The sequence below is a fragment of the Micropterus salmoides genome, unplaced genomic scaffold, assembly GCF_014851395.1.
Source record: "Micropterus salmoides isolate LMB-PRFRI ecotype aquatic unplaced genomic scaffold, ASM1485139v1 Ms_hic_scaffold_4, whole genome shotgun sequence".
Classification (NCBI taxonomy): domain Eukaryota; kingdom Metazoa; phylum Chordata; class Actinopteri; order Centrarchiformes; family Centrarchidae; genus Micropterus; species Micropterus salmoides.
Genome location: NW_024043372.1, coordinates 17,574,093 through 17,587,170, shown reverse-complemented (window position 1 = coordinate 17,587,170; position 13,078 = coordinate 17,574,093). Strand labels below are relative to the sequence as shown.

Below are 13,078 nucleotides of genomic sequence, written 5' to 3'. Positions count from 1 at the left end.
GTTTTGCACTAGGTATACACACAAAACATTTATATTTTTAGTACTTTTTTTCTGCTCCATATCCTATTACTATTTGTGTCTGTCAATGATCCAGTCGCTGTATTGACTTGGTTAAATGTCATCTTATCCAATCATTTATTCTGTAAAGTGTTATCCCAAATAGAGGCATTGAAACTCTTTCAAAGGAATTTAAGAAGGAAATGTCAGCATCAAAGCTGAATTGTGAGATTAAGTGCAATAAAAAGACCAGAGTCTACACTCTGCTTTCCTTTATAATATTTATTCTTAAAAATGAGTAAGCAGACAGTTCATTTGTCCTGTGAATACCAAAATGTGTGTAGAACAGTACAGAACACAACACCTTTCATTATATTTCTATAACAAGATCTTTTGAGAGGCATATCAAAAGTCAAAACAAAGGACATTATTTTAATACAGCAATTCTTTTAAAACGTCTTTCATCTCAAGAAATAGACCACAGATTTCTAAAAAGACATGTAAAAATATACAGCAACATCAACATGATCAGTGTTAAACAGCAAGCTATAATTTCCGATGCACACGACTATTAACTTGCACAAACATCAGTGAGGTGGTGATAATGTCATAATGCAACCAGGCCACAGGGACCAATCACATGTTTAAGAGGATGTCACAGCTTAGACAGGAGGGGCTTCAGTCACTAATCACTTCCTCTATTTCCCTCATTACTTACTCGATCACACACTTCCTCAGCTCATCAGTTCCTTATTTCTTCCCCTGCTATTTTGCCTCCTCCTGAAAAACTGTAAGAGATAAATCTGAGTTTCATCCCCTCAGATGCATTCCTCTGATTGCATTTTATTCAGGAAACAAGGACAGAGGGAAGAAAGGACGGAAGTGAGAAAGTCGGACGAAGCAAGGAAGGAAGGAAGGACAACACGGAGTTGTTCGAGTGCTGATTGGATGAGGCTGTAATGGACGGATATTGATCTGAACAATGAGACCAGCTCATTCACCCTTACCGCAATTAAACTGATGACAGGAGCAGACTGTGCTTTCACCCCATGTAGTGGCTCAGACAGCAAAATTAAAATCTATCTATTTTTCAGTGAGGATTAATGCTTTACAATGCCAGATGAAAGGTCACTACCCCATAGCAAGCCCATCGCTGATGCATTTGGCTGTGACTCAATTCAAAGCTTTCAGCAGCATCACAGTTTCATACAAGGTCCGTGTCATTGCTCAAGCCCTCCACGTGATGGAGAAGCCAAAGACAGAAAAAAAATGAAAGAAGCAGACAAGCAGAGGTTGAAGATGAGAAGGAAGGACAGCGGGACAAAAGGGAAAAGGGGACGAGGGGAAAGAAATAAAAAGAGGGATGATAAGAAGACAGATGGGTTTTGAAATGCTCATCTGATGGGCGTCCATCATCTCCTACACAGGCGGAGTAGGAAATAAAAACGCAAGGGTGGAAGCACATCTATCTGTCACTCTGTGTTAGGCTCAGCATAATTACTGTGAAATGACAGATACCCACGACTTGTAAGAGGGCAGCTAGAGGAGAGAGAGGTGTGTTTCTAGGCTCCGCCTGTAAGTCACACTGCTATTTGTAGCTCAAAACTAGAGATGTAAAATTAAAGATTTCTAATACCGAAGGGAATGGTTTCACAGAGTTTTAACTTCTACTGATTTGCCCTTTAATATTACTGTAAACCAGAAACATCTGTTTAGAGAGCCATGGAAATCAGCAGAGCCCTCAAGGACCCAATATATTTTAACACGATGATCAATAACCTAGTAATATCATTCAGTTACATCCAGTAAGCAGAGTATTTACTTATGTTGCTAAGTGACAACATTGAATTCAAGTAAATAAAAATCACTGAAGGCCTAAAAACATTCAACAGCCCTCATAGTCACAGCTGGTTCAGATAACGTCCAAGATTTGAATGTCAAAACTCCTTATATACAACTCAAAGTTTTACTTGCAGGAGTATTCAGGGTATGCCCTCCTATAGCCTCAGTACTAACACATACCACAGTATCCTCTCTTAACACACAAAACTATGTAGACTGGTCCCCGAACTGCTACATCTTAGATAGTCACATTTGGGTACCTAGTACCTAATAGAGAGGCACAGCACTTTGCCAGTAAATGAACCGTGTAAGCCTTTCACAACACAATACAACACATTGGTATTGTTCTAAAGGCCCAGACACTGGTGTGACCAGTACTGACAAGGTACTAGGACAAGTTTTCAACCATATATGTCAGCAAACAGATTTTAAAATATTAATGGTTAGAAAAGAAACAGCTGCTTTAGTCACATTGTTAACTGAAAACAACAAATGTGTTATCAAAGTTTGTGCAAAACGGAAGCAGACTACATAATCATGTGATAGCTTTTCCTTTTTCCTTTTTTTTTTACAAAACAAAAATAACACTCCCGAGTCATTTGTTTCATTTCCTGTTTTGTGTAGTGGTGGATAATATTGTTGTCATTTGCTGTAGTTTTCATTTGATGGACTTGTGAAGACGGCAGGCAGCTTGGTCAGTCAGTCAGGTGGGCAATTAGAAATGTGTCTCCTTCTCTGAGATGGTGGATATTTTCCCATCAACCTTAAGTTTTGCATCGTTCGCAGCGTAAGGACTAAGGGCGCCGACTTTCCCTCTCATTTTCAGGTCCGGGCTGGGAGTTGTCAGCTTCTTAATTCTCTGCAGAAAGCATCAAGAGAAAAACGATGTTATCACCGTACAGGCATACAGCGTATGCATATAATCATACTCTTTGAGGGACCTCAAAAAAGCATCAACAAAAAATGGATCCAACACTGAAATGTGTGTGCTAACAGTTCATTTCTTGTCATATACAGTCAATTTTCTTTTTGTGGCAGTGTAACATCAACTAACCATTACCTCATTTGTATAGATATCAGACTGAATCGTTATGTCTTTTTAGTTTCATTCTTCGTATTAACGAGGTGGTATTATGCTTTTTGTCTTTTCCCCTCTCCTTTATTGAGTTATCTTGTGAAAGTGAAAAAGCCCAAAGTCCAGCCCAAAGGGAGTTCCCATCTCCCACAGAAACAGTGCTCTGGACCGCTTGAAAACAGCTCATTTGTAGTCCAGCCCTTCACTTCCTTTACTTGTGACGTCACAATGAAAACGCATCATAAAGCTTGCCAAGCGGCTAGCGGGGTCAGGCACGCCCTCAAACCAAGCTAGTCTGAGCGGAGGCCCTTTGGCTTGACTTGCCTTTGTTTGGTTTTCCTTTGTAGAAATGTTGTACCTGTACCTTCCAGGTACTTTTTTTCATATCACCTCACCTCCGTCGAGGTTCCAAGCGAGCTGAGGGATACTAAAATGTAACGTGAAAACACGACAGACTGCTGATTGGTCAGAGACAATATTCACTGTTCACTGCATCATCATTGCGTGCAACAGAGAGAGGCCAGCAACAGAAAGTTTTATATTTTACAGTTTTCGTATGGAATTTCATCACTAAATCCACTTCTGAGAAGTTTTGAGGTGAGAAATCAGCTGTGTAGATTTCGAATATTGACAGTTTTACAAAAAGTGATGGCCAAACAAAAATGTGCTTGAATATTTTCGGAGTTGAGGAGCTCCGCAAGTGGCTGCGGGGGAAGCCTGTGCCAACCCGCGGGAGGAGCCTGTAAGGCCGGCCAGCCGCCCGCTCACAGAGCCCTCTGCTCCCGCCATCACACAGACCGCTGCAGCAACAACGGCAGACAAAAACACAGCTGGAAGGTTTTCATACCGCTTATCTGTCTTTACATTCTGAGTAATGTTGAAACATTTTAACTTAAAAAAGAGAAAGCTGTGTGGATCGCTGGTGTGCAGTTGTGTGTGGCGTCGCTATGACGACAAGCTATGTACTATCTCTGGGTACTATCTGCAATGGAAAACGGAGCAGGGCCGAGTAGAGTCGAGTCTATATATTTGCGCTATGGCAGCAATACGGCAAGGCAGCGTAGATCGTCAGAACACCAGCAACAGTTCAACGTTTAGTCCTAATGGTAAGATGTGGAACAATGATGTTGTGTGGTTGTGGACTTGTGAGTAACTTATACCATCTGCTAGGTTACGGTCGCAGTCTGAAGCGGCTTTGATTTGGATCACACTACCTTGTTTCTTATGACCTGCCCTTCTCTACTTCTGATTGGCTAGTAGTCCTTACCTGGGTAATGCGCATGTGCAACTCCCAACAAAGATTTTGTACAAGTAAGATGCATCACTGTAGCTCAAGAGCAGTGTACAACACATAGGGTGAAAAGAAGAGCTGCAGCAATGTGCAGTATGAGAAAAATATGCTGTTTTTTGAAAATTAAACCATGTAAACCTGTTCTGGTACAATCCCTAATTAAGATTTTGAATCTGAAAATTAGCATAATACCACCTCTTTAAGTCTGGAGGTACTTCAGGGACGACCAAGTGAATAGAATAGAATTGAGACACTGTTCCATAACATACTGTATAAATGGTATATATTTCCTGTATTATACATTTACTGTTTTGACACCTGCTTATCAACGTCCTGGATCAAGCACTCGATGGGTGGACCGTGTTCCGAACTGTCACAGTGCAAGGTTGCGCCCGAAAACTCTTTTTTGCTTAGGAAGGTTCCTAACTGAGTGAAGTGACCCGGAAGTATTTCAGTGGCAGCCATGATAAGAGCTGGTCGATTTCTCTAAAAACCAAGGAAAGGTGCCTCAGTATTTCCTTTCATCTCTTTTAGCATAGGTTACACCGGACCATCCTTTACAAAAGGAAAGGAGAGAATGCCGTCCCACAATTCCTTGCGGCGGCAACATTTAAAGCGACGCACGTTCTGAAGATAAAATCCATTGACCACATTTAGAAAAGTCCTTGCAATACAGACTCACATTATGATACTTTTCCTTATGACATTTTCCATTGAGGTCAAGGAAAAATGGTTAGGAAAGGAGATTTTTTTGACTTTTTGGACGCAGCCCAAGAGTGGACTTTACATTGATGATGGCTGGTGATCAGACACAGTCAAAATGGAAACTGTTTTCCAAATGTCAGAATTTTTTATGTGACGAAAAAGGAATATAATCATATTGTTACTGCAATTTACATTTACCCCAGATAAAAAAAAAAATTAAATAATGCACTGTAGAATGTTCTGCGTGTATGTATCTATGTATATAAATAACTGATAGAATGTTGTAAAGTAATTTAAAGGCATTGCCGTTTCCTGGACAATGGCAATATTAAAAAAGCATTGCTATTTTTCTTTAGTGTTTTTCACTTGACTAAAAACCTGTGAAAAACTGGAAATACTGTGTGACATTCTCAGTTACAACCTGTGATATACTGCAGTATTGGTGTAAGCCTCCTCCATGTGTGTGTTTTTACCTCAGAGAAGGTGCCAGGAGTCTTCCAGATCATCCAGATAATCCCCACAGGGATGCAGACCATTGAGGACATGGCCATGAACCAGCCAATCCCATAGCCCCAGTCAGGGTAGGTGTACACATTGTTGTACTTCAGCGGTTTGTATTTAATCAGGAAGAACAAGAAAATTCCCTGCAGGGGACAAAAATTACATTCTGTTTGTAAACGCTATTTACATTGTGAGAAAGAAATTCCTCTGCTCCTCTGATGAACAAAGGTCACATACTTTTATTCGGAGTCGGTGTGGTGCAATAGTAATTACTGGTCTGGTAAATGTAAGTTCATGCGTCATTCATGTGAAAACAATACAAACCAATTTTCACACAAACAAATGTGTAACATGTTAGTACTTTGCCTTAAATCCATTTATCAAAGCCACATATGCAACACAGTCATTTCCAATGCTTTTGCCTTTTGGAAATATTTGTAACCTAAATCCCAAAACATTTTGGTCTCATGTCTCACTGGCTACATGGAAACATCTACAGGATACAACTTAATTGTTTACATAATGTGAGAAATTATGTTTCCATAGCTATCATGTATATATGATATTTTGAAACCCAGAATCCATATGATAGATATATAAAAAAAAATAAAAAATCTTCTGAATGTGTCTGGCCTTCCTCACTGTTGTGCCATAAATACATGAGATGTTGTTTGTGGTCGCTGATGCTACTGCTGCTCTTGATTTTGTGTCGGCAATGAGACTCACAGCACAGATGCCCGGGGTCAGAATCATCCAGCACCACTTGATGAAGAAGACAGGTTTGTAGCCAATCATGTCCTCAATATTTAGGTAGAATCTGTCACTACCTGAAATGCAAATAAGTGTCACTCAAAGTTTCCTCATACAACAACAAAATAATGACGTGATTGATGTCTTTTGACAGCATGGCTGTCTGAACAGAGCTGCAGATCTGGATAAAATGTTGTCTAAAACTTTCTTTGAAGAGAGACAATCATTTTGCATTGCTTCATGTAAATTATTCTTCTCTTATTAACTTATATAATTGGGTCTGATGTCACATTGTCTGCTTCAATTAGGCAGGCAATAGTGTAAATGTGATGACATTTAAACCCAAACAAAGCCAAAGTCTTTACCTCTTTAGCTAGGGCATAAAATGTCCATTGCAGGGCAGCATATTAGACAGAAAAGGGCACTATGTTTGAATTTCACAATGCTATAGTATCATAATATTATTTTTAATATCCCAGTAGAAATATTTGAGTGCCTTGTATTATACTAATTGATTAATGACTCGTGTTTTTTAGCACATTCTCCAGCAGAGGGCAGAGAAGAAATATAATAGCAGCATGGAGGAAGCAGCCCGTTTCTGTGCTGAAATGTGTTGAGGTGAGGAGGGTTAGGAATGGAAAACATTTCTTTCAGATCTATTGTTGCATTTCATGTTGAGACCGTTATCTTACCATACACCCAGCCGATACATATAGACTCAAATATGGCCACAAACAGCAAACACATCCCGCTGGCAGCGTATGCGTCAAACAGCTGGAAGACGTACATCCCTCCCTGATAGGACGAGACAGGTGTCAGTTTTCTGTCACAGCCGGGTAACAGCCACTACGTGAGCATCAGACTCCAGGTTAGATCACATCAAATTTGAAATGAATCTGGATGTGCTTGATTTGGTTGTCAGGGACCAATGTCACAATGACACATAGTAAATCAATGTTAACAGCAACTGATGTTTCTTATGCCTTACTGAGGATTTGTCCTAAAATTACCACATTTTATCGCCTCAAGAGGTTCCTAGTACTGAGCTGTTACCACCGAATGCGGTATTAATATATAAACATATATGCAGTATGCTGTGCTTTTTGTTGTTGCCTGTTGTCTGTTTTAGAGGAATATTTAAACCCTTTAAACTACACACTGTTCTTTAGTAGTCCATTATGGGTCTGATATACTGTAAAAAGTGATATAGACCTACTTTAGAAGAGCAACTTCAGCCAAGAGCATTATCTTTTGTTTTGTTCATTGTAGGGCACTGCATTATAGGTGATGTTCATACCCATCACTGTGACCTATTCTTGGACGTTAAAAGACTTGCACTTAATCGCTATATCACTATAAAATCTATCAGTTTGATATGAAACTGGAGCCAGCAGCTTGTTAGCTTATCTTAGTGGGAAGAGGGGGTATCGCCTATCCTGGTTTTGCCAAAATGTGAAAAGAAAATTTGCCAACTAGCATCTTGAAGGCTCAAAAATAAATGTGCTGTATCTTCGACTTCACAGTGACGACAAGACTCATAATTGTTTCCCACTGTTTACATTCTTTGTGCTGAGCTAAGCTAACCAGCTGCTGGCTACAGCTTTAACCGGACAGATATGAGAATCTCAGAGAAATCAAATAAGTGCATTTCCATTGTTCAAGTATCAATGGCGGTGCTCACATTTTTCCACCCACTCTACCTACCCTACCTCCTCTCAAGACAACTCATCTGTTCTCTCTGCTTCCACTAAAAGGGTCATCATAATTAAAATCACACATAAATCTGAGAGTAGGGTTACATCACAGCTCTAAACTACCCATAAACAAGAATATCATCAAAATGTCTTAATGCCCATAGTCCTGCCAGGTATTGAACTAGACTCCCCGAGGACATTTTGAACTGAGATTTAATCTCACTCTAGGCTTCTTGCGACATTTTATTCATGATGGCTCTTTGGCAGCAGAGAGGAATAAAGTGTCTAGAGTGAAGGTAGTGCTGAAAAACGAGTAAAAGCAAAGGGAGAAATTGGCGGTTTTTATATAGTGGTGACAGGGACAATGGGTAATGACAACAGACGTCAAGTCATTAAATTCTTTCCCCCTGTTTCACGGCCATTATGGGCCACTAGAGAAGAGTACAGCATGTTTCACAGTGGGGGTAGATGGCATATATACACATGAAATGCTTTTAGTGGATGAAAGACTTTCTTGATAGTGTGAAGAATCAGATTCTCTTACTTTTTTTACAACATAAAGATGAAAGGCCTAAAAACACAGCAGAGCTGGTGACATGGATACAAGCTCTAGATGGGTCACTTGGCCACAGACCTTTAGGATTGCAAATAAAGTGTCCAATGGAACAGATCTTTTTTTTACTGAACCTTTATTTAACCAGGTGAATCTCATTGAGATTTAAATCTCTTTTGCAAGAGAGACCAGCATCGCTGTGTCGTTTCTTAAACGCTCAACTACAGAAGGTGGTGGATCACATGATACACTCTGGATGAAATGATTCCATTATTTGAATCTAACTGGTCCACTTTTTTGTTGATCAAGAATATACCAGGCTTGGTTTCACCTCAGACTTGTAAATTGGTGATGATGATGGAGGTGATGATGATGATGGTGGTGATGATGGCGATGATGAAATGTCTACATAGAAATAAAAACATAAACATCATGTGAAGGTAAAAAACTGTGTGATCTCCAAACCTCAAAGGAGTAGTAGACAACCAGCCCCCCACCTCAGAAATATCGTTGAGAAAATTTCACAGTACAATATTTTACGTACAATTAGGTTGGTTAGGTTAGGATTGAAAACTTGAAACACATGTGCTAAGTTTAACTCCAATGATGTAACTATGGCTGAGTCTTACCTCTGTACACATGATAAGTCCTATGAAGAAGGAAGCTACAGACATGCCCAGAATCAGCAGCTCTCTGCGGTAGCCTCTCCTGAAGGTCTCTGGGTACATGTCCACCACAGCTGTCACCAAACTCTCCACACACACAAACTGCAAAATAAAAAAAATATTACTTAAATAAAATGGGAAGATACTTTTCTCAATGGAGTGATTACACAGTCTTGTGTAGTTATAAATTAGATGACAAGGGCTGAAAAATGTATCAAAATATCAACATGGCCTATTGCAATTTTCAAATTGCAGGAGGTGCAATATTTTTTAAAGACAAAATGTGTGTCAAAATACCATTTTAAGATAAACATTGTCGTGCTGTAGAGATGTCCTGGACTATACATCACATTTTACAGACTTAAGAAAACATCTTTGTTTGGTACAGATCCCTCATAATTACATCATAATCATTTCAATATATTTTTCAATGAAAATGAGAACAACGATGTAAAAATGATCATTTCCTCCAATTTCACAAATCATATCGCAATTGCAGTATCGGTCAAAATAATTAGATATTTTTAAAAATCATTCGGCGCCTAAGGCAATACTATGGTACAAAAAAATTGTGATTATGAGCTTATATAGTTTATATACAATGGATTTTTAAAAACATAAGCAATGCTGACACATATTTCTACATGCAAAATTCACACATACTGTTTAACAGTTTTTTAGTTACACATCTTTACCATAAAGTCCAACCTTTACATTTCTTTATACAGTCAAACACTTTCTATACTCTGAGTATTCTCATACCATGGTGGTGAGGTGGTCCTCACCTGACTGTCCAGACCGAGGAAGATGAGCATCATGAAGAAGAGACAAGCCCAAAGCGGAGACAAAGGCATCATAGTAACAGCCTTGGGGTATGCAATGAATGCAAGACCAGGACCTGCATCACAAAACAAATTACAGACAGGACTCTTATTAGTGTAGAGCAGGTATGAGTTTTTCAAGCAAAATTCACAAAGGCATATTCATAGCATAGTCCATAAAGCTCTCCCTTTTTAAGCTTCTCTTACTTTTTTATGTTTTGTGAAATCAGTTGATCGTAGGATACGCTATTCTGTATTTATGTTATATTTGAGCTAGTTTTGTGTGGTCCTTCCCAATATTTCTTATTTTTTCCCTCCTAAAGGAATTTTGTTAGTTTTTCCCTTGCCTGCTTAATGGTGCTGTCTTTTTATTTACTAGGGCCTAATGTGACGTGATTGTATTATGCTTTTACCATTGGCCAATGAGCAGTATAAGCAGGATTATCCCATTTGTATTTATTTATTTTAGTGTCACTCGCTTATGATATTTATCATATGCCCAAGCTTTAAATGTCTCTCTCAAAAAATATTATATATGAACTAACTGCAAATAGACATAAGTATACTGTAGGTCCAGAGAAGCAGAAGTGGCACAATGTCTGGTCTATGAAAACATAAATGAATGGGGTTCTGTTGTGAAATAATACTGATTGGTTCAAAATAAGGGTGACATGCTGTTATATTATTTAAAACCTACATTTGGTGAAAAACCCTCAGGAACGCATTATTTAAAACATTAAGGTCTGTCCTCACCATGCACCAAGACAAACATTTTAAATCTCTCGCTCTGTCACATTCGTTAAATCATTCATACTGACGTGAATAAATCATAATGCGGTGGTCTAAGAGCCTAGGTAAAGAGTGTGGAGTTATATAACTGGCCATCCATTTTGGCAAAATATGATGGATGTGGGCACAAAGAGGCTTTCTCTAGTCTACAGTATACATTTTAGTGTATGGCCATGTTACAGTTCTCGAAGTTGGTACTCATTCAGATTTTGATTAAGAAACATGATTGTTATTCTCTCACCAGATTCTGCCACTGCCTCAATAGGAACATTTTGTTCATAGGCCATGAAGCCCAGCACAGAGAAGATGGCGAAACCTGCTACAAAGCTGGTGCCGCTGTTCAGACAACACAGCATGATGCAGTCCCTGAGGAGCAAGAGAAAAGAGAAGGAGATCACAGTTATTGAAAGAGCTTTCACTGGACTACACTTACAGACAGGCAACACAGACATTCTGCCTCATACAGTCTCATGCACAGACATGTTAGCAGACATGTTAAAAATCATGCCTGTGGGGCTTTACCTGTATTCTTCTATTCTTTATGATGTGAAGTATACAGTGTATAAAGTGATATGAAAGGCTTTCATTATCCTTTATTCATCCATCTACTAGTATCCACATTCTTATCTTACCTATAGCAGTTATTGTTGTAGGCATTGTAACTTCCCAGAGCAGTGAGACAGCCCAAGCAGATGGCATAGGAGAAGAAGATTTGGGTTCCTGCATCCACCCACACCTGAAGGAAAAGTATGCATGAACATGTAGTACACATACAGATGGGTGACAAAATCTGGTCATTATAAAGGCTGTAGCACATGATCTTTAAAATATGATTCACTTCAATGTCATATTCTCTAAACCATTCAGTGACCCCTGTGTTTGAATTTTTGTAGCTATTTTCTTGCCATTTTCACCTTTGTTGGAGAGATTGAAGGCACAGACATTTTCGTTTTTCTTTTAATTTGTCTGTATGTGCACCATTGCGCATACACATATTTTACACACACAAATCAAAGTTTCAGTAACTTCGAGCTCACAATTTCCACTTCAATGTTTCTCTTATAGTCAATGACAATATAAATTCTTTGAGAGATTTGTTCAAATTAAGTAAATAACAAAATTACATTGAGTAGATCAGGTTATCCCATTTACAAGAGTTTATATTGATATGCACTGATATGTCAAGAGGTGGCTTTTTATCTTCTCTAATGAAACCCTATATTTCATTTTTCACCACTCATCTACCTGATTTTCATCATCTCAGTGAGTTTGTAATAAAATCATATGTCAGCTCAACCTTTTTCTTTCCTCTCTGAGAGGCACACAATTGAGCAGCATGAATCATGGATTAACACCCTAAAAGTAGATTCAAAGTCATCCAGTGCTCAAATATTCATGTTATGCTTCACTATTTCTTTCTGCTGCTTGTTGGGGTTTTTTAGCTACAGTAGCAGCATGGCTGTATCGACAGTCTGGCAGTCGTTCAGTCACCACTTTGGTCCAGACTGAAATATCTCAACTACTATTGGATGCATTAACATGATATTCTGTACAGACATTCATGACCCCAAGAGAATGAACCTGGTTGCCACCATGAGGTTGACAATTGCGGTTTTTAGTGAAAGGTGCCGACAACTATTGGATAGACAGGGATTGGGACAGAAATTCAGGTTTTGCGCCATCATCAGGTCAAAATAAAAAATTTTCCAATATTGTGGTTTATAAACCTAATACCGTCAAGACAAGGTCACTGACATTGCCATTAGCAAATGTTAGCATGCTAAATAGAGTTTGCATCATGTCTCCTAACAAGAGCTAATGTTTTTTTCCCCCCTCTTTTAGGCATATACAGTAGGCAATCTTTCTCTAAACTAAACCAAGTAGTTTGAGTTGCCTGAACTTAATAATAAAGGTAGCAGATCAGAAAATGCTCTCATGAGTTACGTCTTAATTTAAGGCACCGACAGGCAACCTATTTTGTCATTTGTGAGGAATCGTTGGTCTGTAATCAGCTGCTACACTGAAATGTCTGAGTAAATTCCTATGCAGGGGTGCTGTTGTATAGCTGACCGTCCAGTCTATGCAAAAGAGTAATTTCCTATGAGGACCATTCATTCTTAACTTTTTCAGCAGTTTAATCCTCTTGATGGTCACGGGTTATCCCACTCTACAATGGGCTGAAGGGAAACACCCTGGATAAGTCTGTTTCAGTGCATTAATTCTCAAATTGTTAGTAAATTTGTGATAAGAAGTACAAGTGAAGTGTAATGCAAGGCATACAGTAGGTGGAAATAAGTCACAGAATTTTGATTAATGAGCTACATGGGGATTTACAGATGTAAGATTCTTCACCGAGACAGCAGTAAAATGAAACTAGTTTGTAGTGCAGCACAGG

General features: G+C 38.9%; 1 protein-coding gene across 1 annotated transcript in view; it reads right to left on the bottom strand.

Annotated features, from left to right (window-relative positions):
* Nucleotides 1-259: 259 nt before the first annotated feature.
* The window catches only part of slc6a11b (solute carrier family 6 member 11b), a 33,197-nt gene continuing 20,378 nt past the window's right edge, over nt 260-13,078 (bottom strand). Inside the window, exons 8-15 of the mRNA XM_038697613.1 lie at nt 11,316-11,419; nt 10,925-11,049; nt 9,859-9,971; nt 9,038-9,175; nt 6,854-6,956; nt 6,138-6,238; nt 5,384-5,554; nt 260-2,698 (exon numbers count right to left, since the gene is read on the bottom strand). Coding sequence (XP_038553541.1) covers nt 2,555-2,698; nt 5,384-5,554; nt 6,138-6,238; nt 6,854-6,956; nt 9,038-9,175; nt 9,859-9,971; nt 10,925-11,049; nt 11,316-11,419 — 999 coding nt within the window. The 3' untranslated portion in view covers nt 260-2,554. The remainder of the gene's footprint in view (nt 2,699-5,383; nt 5,555-6,137; nt 6,239-6,853; nt 6,957-9,037; nt 9,176-9,858; nt 9,972-10,924; nt 11,050-11,315; nt 11,420-13,078) is intronic.